The sequence below is a fragment of the Tachysurus fulvidraco genome, chromosome 3 (genome assembly GCF_022655615.1).
Source record: "Tachysurus fulvidraco isolate hzauxx_2018 chromosome 3, HZAU_PFXX_2.0, whole genome shotgun sequence".
Classification (NCBI taxonomy): domain Eukaryota; kingdom Metazoa; phylum Chordata; class Actinopteri; order Siluriformes; family Bagridae; genus Tachysurus; species Tachysurus fulvidraco.
In genome coordinates, this window is record NC_062520.1 from 5,979,429 (window position 1) to 6,001,928 (window position 22,500).

At 41.5% G+C, this 22,500-nt stretch overlaps 1 protein-coding gene across 1 annotated transcript in view; it reads right to left on the bottom strand.

The window, feature by feature from the left end:
• The window catches only part of adarb2 (adenosine deaminase RNA specific B2 (inactive)), a 224,763-nt gene that overhangs the window by 33,475 nt on the left and 168,788 nt on the right, over positions 1 to 22,500 (bottom strand). The window contains exon 4 of the mRNA XM_047810758.1: positions 18,137 to 18,251. Coding sequence (XP_047666714.1) covers positions 18,137 to 18,251 — 115 coding nt within the window. The remainder of the gene's footprint in view (positions 1 to 18,136; positions 18,252 to 22,500) is intronic.

Below are 22,500 nucleotides of genomic sequence, written 5' to 3' on the forward strand. Positions count from 1 at the left end.
CTCCAGGCCTATACATACACACACACACACACACACACACACACACACACACACACACACACACACACACACACACACATAAAGATATGCACTTCCCCCCTCCCACCCCCCATCCCATGCCTTCGCCGCTTTGTACCGCCAGTCTGACAAGCCGGTCTGTGACCAGCGCCGAAGATAAAGGCTGCAGGACCTGATGGCTGCTTGCCTATGCTGGATTACCTCCACCCCCCCACTCCCCTACCCTGTTGCAAGTTTATGTGCTTATGTTGCTGAGGTGTTTTTCCTGTTCCCACACTGTACTCCCCACCGGAGCATAGTCTGGGGGTTGTTTTTTTTCTCCTCCCTTCCCTCATGTTATGCTGTATTTCTTTTCAATTCCCTGTCTTCCTGTCCTGTCCCCCCTTTGTCATATTGTATGTATTGTATGTATGGACAGGTTGATGGCTAATTTCACGGTACCTGTGACCAGTGACAATAAAGGCTACTACTACTACACCAATTTAAAGCTTTGTTCGGAGTATCACCTTAAAGGAGCTGGCCGAGTTCGGTGTAGACAGTTCGAAAGCTTGCCGAGTTATAAACCTCCAAAGTTTATAATGGGAGTCAATGGGGAAAAAGGCCAATTTGAAACTCAGTACCAGAAGTACCGGTACTCGGATCGCTTAGAAAAGTAACAGCAACAAAACTTCAGACCAGGTTCTACAACATATCCGAATTTGGTGCATGTGGCTCAAAAGCTCTAGGAGGAGTTACTATTGATAAATTTTTGTCTAAGCTTAAATAGGAAAACAGAATGTTCTTCTACAAAGCCAACATAATTAGGGGTGGAATGACACGCTCGGGTCATGTTTTAAATCCCTCCCTGATTCTGGCTTCGTGATTCGTGATTAAATTCGATTAAATTCGATTAAATTCGAGTCACAGATTTTATCTCAATGCTCAATTCGGATATTTTGCTCAGATCTGATTTTTTTGTTTGGCTTTTCACATTACCTTTTAAAATGTGGCCTATATCAGATACCAGTGTGAACTGTTTGCCGTTTCGATCTGATCCGCATGCGCAAACGAACGATAACCATGACGTCACACGCAGCACGCCGTTGCGCTAAAGTTGGCGAGGTTAAGGAGGAAGTAAGCATTTTCGCTTTTCCTTCTAATTGTTTGTGTAATGGCAGCACAGAGACGCGGTGTTTTGAAAATTTTCGGATGTCGAGAGCAACTTTTGATTGTTTGATCCATTTTGAAGGCGTAGTCACGTTTGTGTGCGTACTCGCCGGCGCATAATTGTGACGAATGTCGATGTACAGTAGATTGACGTAAAAGTCGCATCAAATCCTACTTGGGTGTTCACACTGCGGCCACATTGGAAAAAATCAGATTTGGGTCTGATTCAGGACCACATATGGAAGTGGTCTGAATCTGATTTGAAAAAAATCAGATCTGGGCCAGATTTGAGTGTTCACACTACTGCTGAAGAAGTCTGACCTGGTCATTTGACTCCAAAAAAAAACAGATTCGGGCCACTTTTACCTGCAGTGTGAACGGGGCTTTTAATCCTGGTTAAATAAAGGTTACTTACTTACTACAGTGCTTAAAGGTGATTGTTTTTTAAACAAATCTTCACACCATTGAATCCATTGATATGAATCGTTGAAAGTGAGTCAAAAAAATACAGTGGTTTATATTTTACAGTTTTTTTTTTATTTGCTAATCTCCATTTTCATTTCCACTACTCACAGCTTCAACAAGTCCGACATTATTGCTGTAAGCTCCAATTGTGTGGAGTAAGTGGAGTAATAATCCACCAGAGGCGGAGAAAAGACCATTTCTGCAATCTATTCTGGCTACGATAGATCCACCAGGGGAAATCTCACATCCTGGTTGAGCTTGATTAGCCCCATTACACACACACACACACACACACACACACACACACACACACACACACACACACACACACACACACACACACACACACACACACACACACACACACATACAGTTTCTGAATGAATTTCACAGATAAATCATATGGAAACATTTTGCTTGCTCTGGATTGAAAGATGTCTGACTCAACATGCTTACACATACATGCTCCAAATCTTGTTGGGACAAATGGACAAAATGTTATTTTATTTATTTTATTTAAAAAAGGCATGAAGCCTATTTACCTTCTGAGTTAAATGAAAGGTAAAGGTCAGTCGCGGTGATACGGTTTACATCTCATTAAACTGAAAGAGGCTATTGAGTTGATTCTTCATAAGCTGCTGTTGCATTACTAAATGCATGAAAATGAAGTAGAAGGAAATGAGGTCCTAATCTTCATGATCACCAGAAGCATTAAGAATTATTGTGTTTTACAGTCATTTTTGCTACTAATAATAACACAACACAGAAAGAGCTAGGAGGGAAAAAAAGTATTTAGTTTCGTTTAGTCCTGGCTTATAAGTAAAGTAAAGTCCTTTCTGAGTTTATATAAATTGCCGTGCAGTTTCTTCCTCCAAGCCATCAGACTCCTCGGTACCATGCGAGAGGACTGACCCAACCTACACACACATACATACTGTACATACACACACAATGCTGTATGGTCTCCACCTACATCTTTTTTGCTTACTTCTTTTCACATACATAGTAACTGTGTAATTTACTGAGATCTCTGTTGTCACTTTTTTCTCCTGTAGTCCTCTGTTTTAACCCCTTCCACTCTAGTGCCATATGTTAAATCCTTTCTTAAGCGTACAAATCATTAATGTATCTACACATGCAGCATAGCAGAAGTTCAAGAAGAAGCTCAGCTATACAAATACAAAGACCACTTCTACCTAAAGAAAACACAATTCCAACAAGTGTCTAAATGAACTGAGAAAAAATCAGCCCGACTATTGCAACCACGCCAAGAAACGGAAACAGCCTCTACAAGTAGAGCTGGCCTGCAGTGATAAAGAAAATGCCACTAGCACAATACATAACCATGACCATCTTATGCATCAGCAGTGAGACACCAGGCCTTCTTGGACCACTGGCTACATGGACCGGTTATAAAACCCACCCACATTGAACAGGGGGAACTCATGGATTTGTGAGGATGCAAGTCACAGAGGAGGAACGTCAGAATTGTCTTGATGTTTGACTATTATTGTGGTCAATCTAGTCACAGATGCATCACATGCCCAGAGAAACCCTCTCGCTGGGTGGGTCTTCTGCCTCTAATCATTTGACTATTCTTGCTCAATTACATCTTGCTCATGAAACATGTATTCCAGCCCTCTGGAGCCACTGTTAAGCTGATTGATCGTCACCTTGATGAACAACTGCAACTACAGTACCTATACTACCATGTATTACCCCACTCCGTGTCACCGCCAGGAAAAATCAACCAATTGAAGGAGGTTTTTTTTTTTTACCAATTTGGAGGGAGGAAATTCCCTTTTATTTAATATTATCACCCTCAATCCCCATCATCTTCCCTGGTTACACACACATGACCCTCAGATATAATGGTGAAACAAGGAACTCATCCACTGGTCCTCCGCCTGTATTCTACACTGCATACAGAACCCACTAGTATGCCCCTGTCTACCTTCCTCTGTGGAAAGCCTAAAAACTCAGCCCACCGATAGAATTCCAGCCGAGTAACAGGATTTCAAGGAGATTTTTGATAAGGAGCCACGAGATTACCCCCGCATTGCTTGGGGGATTGTGCCATAGTATCCTGCCCAAAGCTATGCCAATGAAATGCAGAGTATATCCCTTATCTATCCCCAAGAGTGAAGCTATGGAGGAATATATCAATGAAGAGTTAGCGGCTGGGTATATTCTGCCCTTCAATTCCCCTGCAGCAGTGGGATTCTCCTTTGTGGGGGGTAAAGAAAGGTTGGCAGTCTCCGTCCATCGATTAATAAAGCTTAAATTCTATCACTGTGCACTCCCTATGGTTCCTGCATCCCTAGAACAGCTCAGAGAGACCCACATCTTTACAAAACCCAATTTACAAATTGCATATTACCTCATTCGCTTTTAGGAAGGTGAAAACTGCCTTTCACACCACCAGAGGGCGCTATGAGTACTTTGTTATGCTGTAGGAGCTAACTGTGGTCCAAGAATTCATAAACAAAATACTCAAAGACATGCTGAACCACTACATCATAGCCTACATTGATGATATCCTTATTTACTCGCTCACCTTGGAGCAACACATTTGCCATCTTTAGACTGCTTTTCAATGCCTGTCCCAACACCAGCTCTACGTCAAAGTTGAGAAATGTGAGCACTCCCATCACCTCCCATCTGCGGGGCAATCCAAGACGAATCCTTTAGCACAAAGTCTCTGTCAGCCTTTGAAAAGCTAAAAACTTTTCAGGCATTGAAGTACTTCGTTGTAGATGTGAACACATCCAGCTATGGGACTGGAGCAATACTCTCTCAGCGCCATGGCAAACTTAGGAAACTATACCCATGTTAGCCATGTTAAGGAGATTGTGTCAGACAGGGAAACACATTTCACCTCCCAAGTCTGGAGAGCATTCTGCTGCCTCCTGAACATCAGCATCAGCCTTAAATCTATATACGACACTCAATGTAATGAACAGGTGGAAAGGCTCAAATAGGAAATTGGTCGCTATCGCTAACTTCCACAACGAACAACATCGGTGGAGTCAGTTCCTACTGTGGTACAAGTATGCACAAAATTCGCTTACAATGTGTAGTGTTCCCAAGGTCTGGTAAACCATCCAGTGTCCCGGCCGCAAATTACTGAATCCAAGGGAGCCAAAATGCCTGGAAAAATGCCCATGTTCACCTCCAGTGGGACATATGGAGACAACAAATCCCAGCCAACAGGTGAAGGTGTCCATACCACCCGTTCAAAGTCGTGGTTAGGGTTAGTCGGAGACCGGGTGTGGCTCAAAACCTCAGATTGAAACTCCCCTGTCGCAAACTCAGCCTTTGTTTCATCGGCTATTTGAATTTAAACTTACTGAATCCAGCTCCCACCAACCTACTGTAACTAGCCCAAGTTCCACGTCTCCCTGCCAAAACCCATACATAAAACCCCAAACCAGAGAAACGTCCATGAGGAACCTCCTCCTATTCTAGATTCCTATCGACAGCTCTCCCTCTTATAGGGTTTGGGCCCTACTGAACTCTAGATGCAAAGATGGGCACCTTCAGTATCTAATGGATTGGGGAGAATACAGACCAGAGGAACAATCATAGTCCCTGCAGCAGATATCCTACACTCAGCTCTCACAGAGAGGTTCCACAGATTATATCCGGATAAAACTGCATCCAGGCCCCGTGGTAGACCTCTACAGAGAACACCTAGAGGTTGGGGGTAGAGTGGGGGCTCACTTAGAGTGGGGGCTGTGTAACATCATGACCTACTACACCCCCTATAAACCGGAAGATGGAACCCTTACCTGAGTTTTTACCCACATTCGGGCCTTTGCTTCTACAATTTCTACCTTGCCCAATTTTGGATTATCTCACCAGTGTGTTTTCTGCTTTCATGGTTTTGACCCTTTACCTGTTTGTTGGGCTTTGCCTTGGATTACGATTGGTATTGTTTTATTTGTGTTTTCACTTTCATTAAATCTGCACATGGATCCCACATGCTCTGCAACAGGGGATTCATTACCCCTTCTAGACTGTTACAAAGCTCTAACACTGGAATCTCCTTCTGTAAAAAGTCTCCTTATAGAAAACCTGTGTTTTTTGTGTGTCATCTGTCATGCAAGCTGTTTCTTTAGAAATGAGCATTTATTAGAATGAGTGCGTTATATTTCAGTCAGGACCACTCGAGTCAAAATAAAGACAATTCTTTTAGACATATATTAAAATTTTTAGTTGCAAGCTTGTTCAAATTACATTTGGCGGTATGGCTCTGTTCTGAATTCCCCATCCTTTTCATGAGCTCCATGAAAGCTAGTCAGGGAACAGCAGCAGCAGCTTCTGGGGACAATCTCCCATTTAAAACTGGGAAAGCAGCAAGACAAAATCCCCCCATTTAGAACAGATCCTGCATCAGTGACAACAGAATGACACTGATTAAGTTAAACACAAAGTTTAACGAAGGAGGAGCTAGGGGAGAATGGATGCAGAGGAAACAGCCAAGCAGACAGACTAAAAATGCATTTAAATAGGGCGCCCTGTTTGAAAGGGACCGATTGAGCGCTTAGGAATCAGATCAGCTGATAGGCCGGGTTAGAGATTTTTGCCAATCAGCTGATAGCCGAGCTTGACTATGTGGCCTGCCTGAACTGACGCTGAACGCTATATTCATGTTACAAACATGTTAGAACAGATTAATAATGCACACATTGCTATTTCCTGACAGTTTTAATTCATTACTGAGATTAAAGACTTCGACAGGAAAGAATTAGTGTTAAGTAATTAAATTGTGTTAAGCTAAACTGTGTTTTTTTAATAAGATTATAAGATTGCATATGCAAAGTCGTCACTGAGTAAGTTGTTTCTTTAGAAATGAAAATGTATTAGAATAAGTGAATTAAATAGTTTTTACTTAATTACTTAATTACTTAATTAAAAGAACAATCAGATTTGAGATGTTTCCTTAGACCATGAGAAATAGAATTTGCACCTTTAAACATCTTTGTCATGTCTCACTGCACAATGAAGGTCTATGAAATTAGACAGAGATTTAAGAATTTATAGTGTTTTATTAGTGTTTCTGTTTGTATCTAGCCGACAATGGAAAGGGATCCAAGTGTAAGTTGTGTATATGTTGTTCATAAGATTTTAAAATTTGTCTTCAACCACTAAAATTCAGTGTAAGGTTATGAACAGAGGTAAAAACACCTCTAAAACACACTGAAAGCCAACAATGCTGACTCATTGTCGATCAGACTCACAGACAGAAAATCATTCATTTGTTTATACCGAGTGAAAATGTTTCATAAGTCGGATTTCCGTTTCGCTAGCAAAATGGAACACGAGTGGGGCTGCGCGTCATGCCATCTTTGAACCATTGTTGCGTTAGTCAGCTTTGTGTTCGGGTCTTCATCAGGGAACATTTGAAGACTTCGACAGGAAGGAAATTTGTGGTGAACTCAGAAATTACACCGACCTGTTAGTTCCTCAGGAGGGCTTGGGTGCTAAATTCCACTCAACTATAAACTGTTGCGTAAAGGACATTATTGACATTGACATTATTTCCTGTCCAGTGTCACCCAAATGAGGATGAGGTTCCCTTCTGAGTCTGGTTCCTCTCAAGGTTTCTTCCTCATATCATCTCAGTGAGTTTTTCCTCACCACCATCACCTCAGGCTTGATCATTCGGGATAGATTTTTAGCTTTAAACTTTAAAACTTTTATTCTTTTTCTATACTTCTGTAAAGCTACTTTGAGACAATGTGAATCGTTAAAAAGCGATATACAAATAAATCGAATTGAATTGAGTAAACTGGTATAAAGGGTAAAATGAGACTTCGTTGCCCTTCCTGTCCTATTCACTTTTGCATGTTTGTATTTGGTGGATGATTTTATGAAAAAATGAAGGTGCCCTAAATTAATGAAACATACATGACAACCCGAGCACAAATCAGTTGATGGTAAATAAGGAAGAGCGATTTGAAAAATTCCATACAATATCACCTGAACTCCATTTCATTTCTGAATGTCAATTCTATTACTTCAGATATTACATTCTGAGAACAGAGAAAACACACCACACACCCATAAACAACTTTATAGATTAAAAGTTTCTGGGCACCAGATGTTGTTTTTAATATCACATCCCCACTGAAGCAATAACTCTCTGTACCAGTGTGTCCAGCTGAACCTTTGAGTCGCTCGTAACATTGTCAGGCATGTCCCCAGTGTAACCGAATACGCTCCATCTCCTATAACATTGCTTCATCTGATGTTCAAAACCAAATATCCGAGCGGCAGCAGCAGCCCGGTCTTAAATGAGATTATTCAGAATCACATTCAAGTCTGTTTGCTTTTTCCTTTGCTGGATGAAACAACTCAATAAAGGGGCCAGTGAGCTGCAGTGAAACCTTGACTAAGGCTCCTTTTGAGGGAATGAGATTGAGGAAAACGCAGCAGTTCAAAGATGGAGATGCATTAATATTCTGCTGGTGCATGTCCAGTAGATGTTCAGAGAGAAAGAGAGAGCTAGGCGGAGAGAAAGAGACAGAGAGAGAGCTAGAGAGAGAGAAAGAGAGAGAGAGAGAAAGAGGGTGAGAGAGAGAGGAATAGAGCTCCTAGTGTTTCTGTCAAGTTTTGCGTGTCTGCTAGCCTGCTACAAACACCCAGCTTGCCCGTGCCTGGATCTTTGAAGATAACAGCCTTATTAATACACAAGTCTATGTGTGTAAAAAAATTAACCATGTAAAACGTCATATATTCAAACATCCATATACATATGTAGAGAGACTTAATTCCTTTATAGTTTTGTATTGTTCATTGTAATGTTTATTCATCTATTACTGAGGTAACTTTATCGGTCACATTACAGTAACTAGACATAGTTAATTACTGTGACTGTCTGGCTTTTACAGCTTATACAGCAAACACACTGCATATGAGATTTAACGGTGTTAACAACCATCATACATAGCTGAAGTATTATTATGTGTCGTGTATATCCACAGCTGTACACAATGTATTTTAATAAATCCTAAACATTTTCTGTTGCTCTGCTTGTGCTTATTTACATCTAGAATCGTTAAAGAATTATTCTAAACAACTTCCCCATTAGACTGCTTATGTTACTGTTTGCTGCAGACATAACAGAATATCTAAAAAGAGAAGCTAATTTCAGTAAAAAGTTCCTGTACTTCTAAAGAAAACGCGTGTTAAATGTCTGAACCTTGTGAGCACCAACAACAATATTTACTCAATAAAAAAATTATGCTATGATTTACAGTAAGTGGAAGAAGAACGGCTTAGAATAATACCTACAATGTCACTTTTCTACCACTAGAGGTCTCTGCATACACATGGTCAGGAACTATACACACATTCCCAGGCACAGGACATTTATATATTACATTCTATCCATAGATACGTATGCACAAATTATACACAAAACTACACATACACAAGATTAATATAATACATGAGACTGCAGGCCTTTTGAAGATAGGAATGGTGCTGATAATTCTTTTCAGCATTTTAAATAAAGTTTTTTGAATATTCAGAAAAATGTGAAAACATTAGGAGAATGAACACAAATTATAAACTGCAACAAGTCAATCATTAAATCAATCATTAAATATTTGTGTGAATTACTGGATTAGAAACAGATTTAATTTAATCAATGTAAATGAGGTCAGAAGTAACATGAGAAGTAAATTCTAGTCAGAATTGACATGACTACACCTCAGTAGGTGGAGCTAGATGTGGTGAGATACAGTTTACACAGTTTCACAAAGATACAGACATTTATATCTACTGCAAGAGACACACAGAACAATCATGTTATTCTTCTTTGTATTGATAGTTGTCAAAAATATTGGTAAGTCATTTATATTATATATAACCTTTAGGTAGATGCTGGAGATTTGTACTCTTACCTAAACAGGTCCTTAAGCAATGAAAGAAATGTTTATGATGTTACAATATCTTTACAGCAGGTGCTGTTGACAGCAGAATTTGAGATTTGTACTGTTACCTAAACATGGTGATTCATTTAACAAAAAAAAAGATGTTGAGTCCTTAAGCAATGAAAGTAGAAATGTTGTTTTAATCTCTTTACAGCAGGTACTGTTGACAGCAGCATTACAACAGACCAAACCATCATATCTTCAGTTGAAGGCAGCAACATCACACTGACCTGCACATATGATCAATCAGCTGATTATCTCCACTGGTATCGACAAAAACCTCAATCAGGACCAGAGTTTCTACTGCTGATTTATAAATCTACAGACACTAGAACTAAACATGAGCTTGACCCACGACTATCCATCAAAAGTCGTAAAAATGAGAATAAAGTAGATCTGGAGATCTTTCCTGCTGCAGTATCAGACTCTGCACTGTACTACTGTGCCATGCAGCCCACAGTGACACAAAACTCTAACAGACTGTACAAAAAGTCAAGCTATATATTTTTTCTCAGCAGGTGGAGCTGTTTATCTATTTTATTCAAACAGTCATTTACTAGTTTCTGTATTTTGATCATCTTCTTAACCAAATTGATAATGTTTGAACAATTCATGAAAAACAAACTGTTTGTATTAAATGATTATTGACTTAATTCCTGGTTAAGGTTCATGCTGTTAATTCCCCTGTCTTCATCCACATAGTCATCATCTATGTTTACAGTCTGTTGTTACAGTGTTCTTTCTCAGAGGTCTGTTTGTGTTGTGAATTACTTCAGATCAGAATACAGCCAAGAGTTGACAGCTGTCAGGAAATGCGGGGATAAAAGCAGACCCAAACACAGGGATAACAAGTTTAAAAAGAAAATATTAACAAATGAAACAGAAAGGGAATAAAAATCCAGGAGCACAGAAACTGGCACAACATGATACATAAACCGACACACACAACAAAAAAAAAAACAACGAGGACTCTGCAAAGCTACACACAACGTCGGGAAAAAGAAATAGACATAATAATGAGTCCATTTCTAACAGGTGAATATTGACGGGACACGTGACACAAAACACATTGCCGGAACGCCCCCTAATATTCCGGCAGAGAAGGTCCAAGCAAAAGTCCTGACACCTTCAGTTAGGTTCACATGTCTGAATCACACCTTTGTGCAAATATATTCCATGAGTAACTGTAGTAAGAGTTGTACGTAGATTAATTACAGTAAACTCTTCTGATCCAAGTTTCTTTGTTTACTGTGTCTGATGCTTTAATGTGTTCATGTGGTTATTACCAGGTCTTTTATTGTTTATATATAAGCCATACAAGATAAAATTGGATTTGATGTAGTTATGTCACAGTAAATATTGGTATAGGATACTTTGGTCTAGACACTTTCAGAGAAAACACACACAACCTCTGAGTGCTAAAGCTAAAAAGCCACAGAAAGCACACCAGATAAGGATATATATTGGTGTTAAGCTAACCTTTTGTTTTAAATCCGATATAACTTGCTTGCATCGTCCGAGGGTGTTTGCTTTGAATGACATTTTAGTAGCATTATATGTTTTATACTTGAATGACATTCTCCTTGCTTATCCGTTGAGATGGTTACCGGAGAACCTAATGATTTGCACCTTTACCACATCTTTGTCATGTCCTCACTGCACAAGGAATGTCTATATGAACTATAGACATAGGATTTAAAATATACGACTTTATAGTGTTTTCTAGTGTGTCTCTGTTTGTATCTAGAGAGCTATCCGACAATGGAAAGGGTCCGTGTAAGTTTGTGTATATTTTGTCATCAGATGTTAAATTTGTACTTCAACCACTAAATTGCAGTGTCAAGGTTATGACCAGGTAAAAACACCTCTCACACGCTGAAATGCCACATGCTGACTCTTGTCTGATCAGGACTCACAGACCGAAATCATTCATTTTTCTTTGTAGATGATTAACCCAAGGAAAGTGTTTCTAGTGTCGCTTTCCGTTTCGCTAGCAAATGTAACACGAGTGGGCTTGCGCGTCACTGGGTGCCATCTTTGAACCTTGTTGCGTTAGTCCGGCTTTGTGTTCGGTCGTTTCATCAGGGACTTTGAGAGACTCGCGACCGGAAGAAATTTGTGGTGACTCAGAAATGACAAACAAAAATACAAAAACAACAAAACAACCGCACCCTGTTAGTTCCAGGCGGGCTTTTGGTGCTAAATTCCACTCAACTAGCAACTGTTGCGTAAGGACATTATTGACATTGCTGCATTATTTCCTGTCCAGTGTGCACCCACTGAGATGAGGTGCCCTTCTGAGGCTGTTCCTCCTCTCAAGGTTTCTTCCTCATAGCATCGCAGGTGCGTTTTTCCTCACCATACCATCACCACTCAGCTTGATCATTCGTATAGATTTTTGGCTTTAACTAAACACTTTAAAACTTTTATTCTTTTCTATACTTCGGTACGCGACTTTGAGACAATGTGATCGTTAAAAGCGATATCCAATAAATCGATTGAATGGAGTACACTGGTATAACGGGTAAATGAGACTGTCGCGTTGCCGCTCCTGTCCTATTCACTTTTGCATGTTTTTATTTGGTGAGTGATTTTATGAAAAATGATAAGGTGCTAAATTAATGAAACATACATGACAAACCCGAGCACAAATCAGTTGATTGGGTAAAACTAAGGAAGAGCGATTTGGAAAAATTCCATACAATATCCTGAACTCCACTTTCATTTCTGCATGTCAAGTCTATCTACTTCAGATATTACAGTCTGAGAACAGAGCAACACACACCACACACCATAAACACTTATAGATTAACAGTTTCTGGGCACCAGCTGTGTGTTTTAATAGCACTCTGAAGCAATACTCTCTGTACCGTGTGTCAGCTGAACCTTGAGTCGCTCGTAACATTGCACGTGCATGTCCCCGTGTAACGCATACGCTCCATCTCCTATAACATTGCGTCATCTGTATGAAAATCATGTGGTGGCATCGTCGTGTGTCTGTTCCGGGAGGGGCATAAACCAATATCCGCTCGGCAGCAGCAGCCCGGTCTTATGAGAGTATTCAGATCACATCAAGTCTGGTTTGCTTTTTCCTTTGCTGGATGAAACACCTCAATGAAAGGGGCCAGTGCGCTCTTCAGTGAAACCTTGACTAAGGCTCCTTTTGCGGAATGAGATTGAGAAAACGCACAGCAGTTCAAAGATGAGATGCATACTATTCTGCTGGTGCATGTCCAGTAGAATGTTCAGTTCAGAGAGATAGATCGCTTCTAGGCGAGCAGAGCTCTAGACGAGATGCGATCGCTAGAGAGAGATCAAGACGCGAGAGAGCACACGAGGTGATCCGAGATGAGCGGATAGAGCTCCTAGTGGTTCTGTCCGTTTTTGTGCGTGTCTGCTAGCCTGCTACAACATCCCTTTTGCTTGCCCGTGCCTGATCTTTGAAGTAACAGCCTTATTAATACACATCCGACAATTATCTGAGCAACACCAAAGAGAGAAGAGAGTCTTCTCTCTCTCTCTCTCTCTCTCGCGTCTCTCTCTTTCTCGATCTCTACCCTATATCTCCTATCTCTACTCTCTCTCTACTCTGTCTCTCTCCCGCTCTCTCTCTCCCTCTCTCTATCGCTCTTCTCTCGCTCTCTCCTTCTCTCTCTCTCTCCTCTCTCTTCTTTTTTTTTTTTCCATTCTCTCTTCTTCCCTCGCTCTCTCTTCTCTCTCTCATCTCTCTCTCTGTCCTTTTCTCTCTCTCCTCTCCTCTCTCCTCTCTCTCTCTCTCCCTCTTTCTTTCTCTCTCTCTCTCTCTCCCTCTTTCTTTCTCCTGTTTTTTTTTCTCTATCTCCTCGCTCTCTGCTATCTCTCTCTCTCTTCTCGCTCTCTTTCTCTCCTTAATCTAAAGTCTGAGTCTAAACTACAGACTCATATATAATAGTTATGTTAGGAAATAATCTGGATGGTACAGACATTTTACAAGCTAGAGAGTTCATCACACCATGGGACTGGTTCCCTAAGTAAGATTTATTGGTTAGTGAGCTATCTCTAAGCTCAGTTTGACCCTGCTCTGTATTTCCTGTCTTACAACAGTGCTTCACTTTTCACTGGGTTATATCACCATAATAAATTATGCTGTGTGGCAATCCTACACCAGAGCAGGTTAACTTCAGTATCAGAGATTATAAACAGCTTTGTGGAGCAATCTCTGCCTCTACATCAGACAGTCCTACCTGTGTATCACACATACCTGCCTCTACATCAGACAGTCCTACCTGTGTATCACACATACCTGCCTCTACATCAGACAGTCCTACCTGTGTATCACACATACCTGCCTGTACATCAGACAGTCCTACCTGTGTATCACACATACCTGCCTCTACATCAGACAGTCCTACCTGTGTATCACACATACCTGCCTCTACATCAGACAGTCCTACCTGTGTATCACACATACCTGCCTCTACATCAGACAGTCCTACCTGTGTATCACACATACCTGCCTCTACATCAGACAGTCCTACCTGTGTATCACACATACCTGCCTCTACATCAGACAGTCCTACCTGTGTATCACACATACCTGCCTCTACATCAGACAGTCCTACCTGTGTATCACACATACCTGCCTCTACATCAGACAGTCCTACCTGTGTATCACACATACCTGCCTCTACATCAGACAGTCCTACCTGTGTATCACACATACCTGCCTGTACATCAGACAGTCCTACAGTACCTGTGTATCACACATACCTGCCTCTACATCAGACAGTCCTACCTGTGTATCACACATACCTGCCTCTACATCAGACAGTCCTACCTGTGTATCACACATACCTGCCTCTACATCAGACAGTCCTACCTGTGTATCACACATACCTGCCTCTACATCAGACAGTCCTAACTGTGTATCACACATACCTGCCTCTACATCAGACAGTCCTAACTGTGTATCACACATACCTGCCTCTACATCAGACAGTCCTACCTGTGTATCACACATACCTGCCTCTACATCAGACAGTCCTACCTGTGTATCACACATACCTGCCTCTACATCAGACAGTCCTACCTGTGTATCACACATTACCTGATGCTATATCAAACAGTCCTACCTGTGTATCACACATACCTGCCTCTATATCAAACAGTCCTACCTGTGTATCACACATACCTGCCTCTATATCAAACAGTCCTACCTGTGTATCACACATACCTGCCTCTACATCAGACAGTCCTACCTGTGTATCACACATTACCTGATGCTATATCAAACAGTCCTACCTGTGTATCACACATACCTGCCTCTACATCAGACAGTCCTACCTGTGTATCACACATACCTGCCTCTACATCAGACAGTCCTACCTGTGTATCACACATACCTGCCTCTACATCAGACAGTCCTACCTGTGTATCACACATACCTGCCTCTACATCAGACAGTCCTACCTGTGTATCACACATACCTGCCTCTACATCAGACAGTCCTACCTGTGTATCACACATACCTGCCTCTACATCAGACAGTCCTACCTGTGTATCACACATACCTGCCTCTACATCAGACAGTCCTACCTGTGTATCACACATACCTGCCTCTACATCAGACAGTCCTGCCTGTGTATACACATACCTGCCTCTACATCAGACAGTCCTACCTGTGTATCACACATACCTGCCTCTACATCATACAGTCCCTACCTGTGTATCACACATACCTGCCTCTACATCAGACAGTCCTACCTGTGTATCACACATACCTGCCTCTACATCAGACAGTCCTACCTGTGTATCACACATACCTGCCTCTACATCAGACAGTCCTACCTGTGTATCACACATACCTGCCTCTACATCAGACAGTCCTAACTGTGTATCACACATACCTGCCTCTACATCAGACAGTCCTACCTGTGTATCACACATACCTGCCTCTACATCAGACAGTCCTACCTGTGTATCACACATACCTGCCTCTACATCAGACAGTCCTACCTGTGTATCACACATACCTGCCTCTACATCAGACAGTCCTACCTGTGTATCACACATACTGCCTCTACATCAGACAGTCATACATGTTTATCACACATACCTGCCTCTACCTCAGACAGTCCTACCTGTGTATCACAAATTACCAGCCTCTACATCAGACAGTCCTACCTGTGTATCACACATACCTGCCTCTACATCAGACAGTCCTACCTGTGTATCACACATACCTGCCTCTACATCAGACAGTCCTACCTGTGTATCACACATACCTGCCTCTACATCAGACAGTCCTACCTGTGTATCACACATACCTGCCTCTACATCAGACAGTCCTACCTGTGTATCACACATACCTGCCTCTACATCAGACAGTCCTACCTGTGTATCACACATACCTGCCTCTACATCAGACAGTCCTACCTGTGTATCACACATACCTGCCTCTACATCAGACAGTCCTACCTGTGTATCACACATACCTGCCTCTACATCAGACAGTCCTACCTGTGTATCACACATACCTGCCTCTACATCAGACAGTCCTACCTGTGTATCACACATACCTGCCTCTACATCAGACAGTCCTACCTGTGTATCACACATACCTGCCTCTACATCAGACAGTCCTACCTGTGTATCACACATACCTGCCTCTACATCAGACAGTCCTACCTGTGTATCACACATACCTGCCTCTACATCAGACAGTCCTACCTGTGTATCACACATACCTGCCTCTACATCAGACAGTCCTACCTGTGTATCACACATACCTGCCTCTACATCAGACAGTCCTACCTGTGTATCACACATACCTGCCTCTACATCAGACAGTCCTACCTGTGTATCACACATACCTGCCTCTACATCAGACAGTCCTACCTGTGTATCACACATACCTGCCTCTACATCAGACAGTCCTACCTGTGTATCACACATACCTGCCTCTACATCAGACAGTCCTACCTGTGTATCACACATACCTGCCTCTACATCAGACAGTCCTACCTGTGTATCACACATACCTGCCTCTACATCAGACAGTCCTACCTGTGTATCACACATACCTGCCTCTACATCAGACAGTCCTACCTGTGTATCACACATACCTGCCTCTACATCAGACAGTCCTACCTGTGTATCACACATTACCTGATGCTATATCAAACAGTCCTACCTGTGTATCACACATACCTGCCTCTACATCAGACAGTCCTACCTGTGTATCACACATACCTGCCTCTACATCAGACAGTCCTACCTGTGTATCACACATACCTGCCTCTACATCAGACAGTCCTACCTGTGTATCACACATACCTGCCTCTACATCAGACAGTCCTACCTGTGTATCACACATACCTGCCTCTACATCAGACAGTCCTACCTGTGTATCACACATACCTGCCTCTACATCAGACAGTCCTACCTGTGTATCACACATACCTGCCTCTACATCAGACAGTCCTACCTGTGTATCACACATACCTGCCTCTACATCAGACAGTCCTAACTGTGTATCACACATACCTGCCTCTACATCAGACAGTCCTAACTGTGTATCACACATACCTGCCTCTACATCAGACAGTCCTACCTGTGTATCACACATACCTGCCTCTACATCAGACAGTCCTAACTGTGTATCACACATTACCTGCCTCTACATCAGACAGTCCTACCTGTGTATCACACATACCTGCCTCTACATCAGACAGTCCTACCTGTGTATCACACATACCTGCCTTTACATCAGACAGTCCTAACTGTGTATCACACATACCTGCCTCTACATCAGACAGTCCTAACTGTGTATCACACATACCTGCCTCTACATCAGACAGTCCTACCTGTGTATCACACATACCTGCCTCTACATCAGACAGTCCTACCTGTGTATCACACATACCTGCCTCTACATCAGACAGTCCTAACTGTGTATCACACATCCTTGATGCTATGACAGACAGTCCTGGCTGTGTATCACACATTCCTGCCTTTACATCAGACAGTCGTTCCTGTGTCTATATCAGTCAGTCCTATGTGTGTATCATACATCCCTGTGTCTATGACAGACAGTCCTGGCTGTGTATCATACATCCCTGTGTCTATGACAGACAGTCCTGGCTGTGTATCATACATCCCTGTGTCTATGACAGACAGTCCTGGCTGTGTATCATACATCCCTGTGTCTATGACAGACAGTCCTGGCTGTGTATCATACATCCCTGTGTCTATGACAGACAGTCCTGGCTGTGTATCACACTTACCTGCCTCTATATGAGACCGTCATTCCTGTGTATTAGACATTCCTGCCTCTGTTTCAGACATTATTGACTCTGTATCAGAAATTTGTTTCTCTGTATCAGACATTCCTGCCTCTATGTCAGACATTCTTTACTCTGTATCAAACATTCCTGCCTTTATATCAGACATTACTGCGTCTATATCAGACATCTCTGTGTCTGTATCAAAGATTCCTACCTGCATATCAGACATCCATGCCTCGATCCAACATGTCTAACTATAATCATACATTTCTGCCCCCGTATCAGAGAATTAGAGCCTACCTCTTGTCATGACGATGCCCGCCAGGCCTTTGTGCCATGCGTGCATGAGGGCGGAGCAGCCAATCAGCTCGCTGTATTTCTCCCTCACCAAATGAAACACGGCATCTGCAAAGTCCTGAAACACAGAACCCATAATACATTCATTATCTTTAACCTGTTATCGCACACGAACGATCGGACGAAATTGTATACAAAACAAAAAGTGATACAGCTCCCACATACTTTAACACACAGGGGTGAGCCTGGTCTCATTGGAAAGAAGTGATTCTCTAGTTTCAGATACAAGTGTCAGATTGATTCTAGGCCTTACTGACACAAAGTTACAGAGGCTAGAATGGAAAATTTTGATTTTCGCCCGAGGTTTTTAATTTATCTTATTTCTCTGGAACATGTTAGGTAACATTTAACACCTGAGGGTCATAGCCACATGTCTTGGCTTTCACCAAAAAAAAAATCAAGTCAAAAGACCCAAAAATGGCTTCAATAAAACTATTTTTCTACGGACATGTCCATCCGGTCATGTGTTTCTTGTTTACTTGTTTACTGTATAACTTTGAATTAAAAGACTGCATGCTCAGTTTAAATGGCCAAAAACCAGCACAGCCTCTCTCTCTACTATTCTGCTGTGTAAAGAGGCCTGTAACCTGACACCCTGAGCTGGGAGAGTGTGAAAAGTTCAAGGATTGCGCAATAAACCCATCGCGCACGATTTTCGCGCAGAAGCCAGCATTAGAGAGGCGGGTCGTGGCATACCGTTGGAATCGTCTTCTTATTGGCTAAAGAGCTGTATAGGTCCCGGCCAATTTCATTGCTATTGGAAGGAGTAATTGTCAGTCAAAGGCGGGTTCCCAAAAATGATGTCTGACCTCATTGGCTTCTCAGCCGTCTATCTCTGCAATACAAGCACCGATTGGCTCAAATGAGGGCTTGTTTGATTCGTTACGCCCTGGGCTATAAATATGACGTAAATTTAGAATTTTTGAATACCCCAATGAGAAGTTAGAGCCGAAACAAAGATGGTGGCGCACCACTGTTTCCAATTTTTCGGAATATTTGCGGCGCGACCAAAGCGTTTTGGATTAAAAGGCTTACAGATTTCAGTTCCTTGGACCTGTGTGGATTTTTGTGGAATATTTGTTTTGGAATATATTACCCCAGTGAAGAAAGGGATGCGTCTAAAGGTAAGGAAAAACTGGTCTAGCGCCACCTAGGTCAGTTTTCTCCCAAAAATTTTTTCTAAGAGTATGACGGCTATGAATCATATTATGCTTTGTGCGTGGGCTTAAAAAAATATTGAGAGTATAAACTTTACTAGAAACATAAGTTTTTTCGTGTTTTTAGAGGATTTAATGCTTAAAAATTACAATGAAATTATGCAGCTTCAGCCCCTAGCGGTAGTGTTCCACAGGTGGAACGGTGTTCAATAACAATTAAGTCATTTTCTTGCTGCAGAATCAAGTCAGGTCCTTCCCATTATTATTATTATTATTATTATTATTATTATTATTATTATTATTATTATTAAATGTTGGAGTAATTTGTGTTAGAAAACGTGTTTACGGGCCCATCTTTGTCTGAACCACTTCCACTAATGAAACAGAGTGATTTGTTCAGCGGGATATAAGTGTACTCTCAGATATACCATCTGTCCACTGCTGTGTGTGTGAGGCATGTGTATGTGTGTGTGAGGCATGTGTATGTGTGTGTGTGTGTGTGTGTGTGTGTGTGTGTGTGTGTGTGTGTGTGTGTGTGTGTGCGTAAGTGTGTGTTGTGGTCTGAACAGCAACCACTGGAAAAACCCAGCCGTCTGAAAAATAGTCTGGCCTCTGTCCATGAATTTACAAAATGGGTGTGACTCAATCTTGTCCAGGCTGTGGGACAGATGTTCAGCCAACCTGCATGAACACAGACACACACACACACACACATGCTTCACACTTCACACCACAGACAGATTCTTGTTCAAAAAAATCTGTGCTATTCCATGTAACAATTAGCAGCTTAGACCCCAGTGGGGACATTCACACACATAAACACACATACTAATAAGGATGATGGCATTGCAGGAGCCATGTGTGTTAGCCAGGTAGCCTGTACAGTATACTACAGCAGTTAGCAGGTGCTAGGCCAAGCCAGACCTTTTACAGTGGGGTAGCTACTGTAGGTTATCCTTAACAACGTCTAGGGTGGGTCATAATACTAATCTGCATTCCCAGGAAATTCTATAATGTAGTGCCCAGGGCTGTCAAGTATCACACATTGAGTGTGACAGTCACGCATTTGGGTCTTTTGTCACACTCTCCCACCTCATATTTCTCACGCAGAAAAACTTTTTGACTATTTATCATATATTTAATATTCCGCAGCGCCAAAAACGTATCAGTCCGCACCGCTTAATCGAGCCTGACACTTAGCAGCTAATCAAAAAAGAGGCTACACAATAGCCAATCAGAAAATAGCACTATCTGGAATTTAACTCAACAACCAATGAAAAAAAAAAACATTCATTAGTGAGGGTATTTTCGATGGTCGGTTTGAACAAAACCTTAAAACGAAACAATCATGACCCTAAAAATGTCTGGGCTCGAGCCGAACTGTTTTAAATGGGAGCAACATTACAAATGATAAAGGAGTCCAAAAAGGCAACAAACACTTACAATAAACAGCACCAGTCATAATCTCTCTCTCTCTCTCTCTCTCTCTCTCTCTCTCTCTCTCTCTCTCTCTCTCTCTCTCACACACACACACACACACACACACACACACACACACACACACACACACACACAAATGAATAAATGGAAATTAAACAAATACATCGTTGGGGGGTTGGAGATGTCACGCTTGCCTGTCTTCAAAACTTAAGAGTCCTGGTAGTGTCGGATATCTGTGAATGATCTGAGTAGGATTTCTATTCTACAACATGTGTGTGCCTGCTAACAAGCTGAAAAAACTCTCTCTTAGCTAAAGCAAATTAAGCCTACCTACATATCTTGTTCTATGTATGTAACAGTAACTAATAACAGACTGATGTTATCCAATGTCACGCCTCCAAATGATGATGATAAATGATGATGACAGATTTTTTATTACAATGTTACTTGTTTGTTTTGTTGGGCCAATAACCAATTTAGTTCAATCTTAGCTAGCTAAACTACCTTTGCTCTTATCATACTTTGTTAGCATAGGAACGGTGGCCGTGCTCCACCATTAAGCTTTTTGTAGAGGATGTTCACGGCTTACGATAGTTAAAGGTTACACAAGTATCAAGTACCTAAATGTCTACAATATTGATATTAATCACTTGAGTTACATCCAGCACTAAAGAAATAAAAAAAAATTGTGTTTTATCTAGGATATACTAAAAAGCAATGTCTCTTGTCCCATTAAAGAGACCAAATCAATACAAGATCTGATGACAACGTTTTATCCGGATAGACGGGAGCTCTTAAGTAAATTTACCCCCAAAGACACAGTTCATGAGAGCTCATTAAATCTAAATGTCAAGCATACAAGAGTTAAAGATTTGATCCTATGGAAAATTCTGGAGTGACCAGTGAAAAGTTTGGAGTGTTAAAAAGTGTTGCCACCATCAAAACACTACATGAGGAAATATCTTTCCGAAAGAACCGTGTTCATTGATCCTGTACAGTTCCAGAGAGCTGTGGGATCGATAGCAAGGTGTACTGAAGATGTTCAGAATAAATGATGTACTAACACACTTCAGATTGTTTATCTTCTCTCAGTTTTTGTTATCGAAGTCAAAGGTGGCTACATAAAGACAAATGCAAAAAAAAAAAAAAAATACAAACTTTTATGAAATAAATAAATTAGCGAAACTCTCAATAGCAACCTTAAAGTCACCTTAAACTTACTGTAAATCCTCTCTAGGATTTTAGTTCAGGTGCACAACATGGTTAACCCACACACACACACACACACACACACACACACACACACACACACACACACACACACACACACACACACACACACACATATAAATAAACATCCCAAACTACACAGATTTCTTTAAAAATTGCCAGAGAATGACATATTTTCAAGCAAACTACATACAATTAAAGTGCTGTTCGGGGATATTTTATGTATAAGTGAAAAAAAAAAAAAAACTTAAATGAAATTGGGGCATAAAAGCCTTTGTTATCACCACATATACATTATAGCACAGAATTCTTTTCTTTGCATATCCCAACTAAGGGGTCACAGCACGGGGCAGCTACGATACAGCACCCCTGAAGCAGAAAGGTTTAAGAACCTTGCTCAGTTGCCCAAAAGGGGCAGTGCTGGGGCAACAACCCAAAGCCACTTGAACCACGACTGCCGTAGTCTTCCACATGACAGAC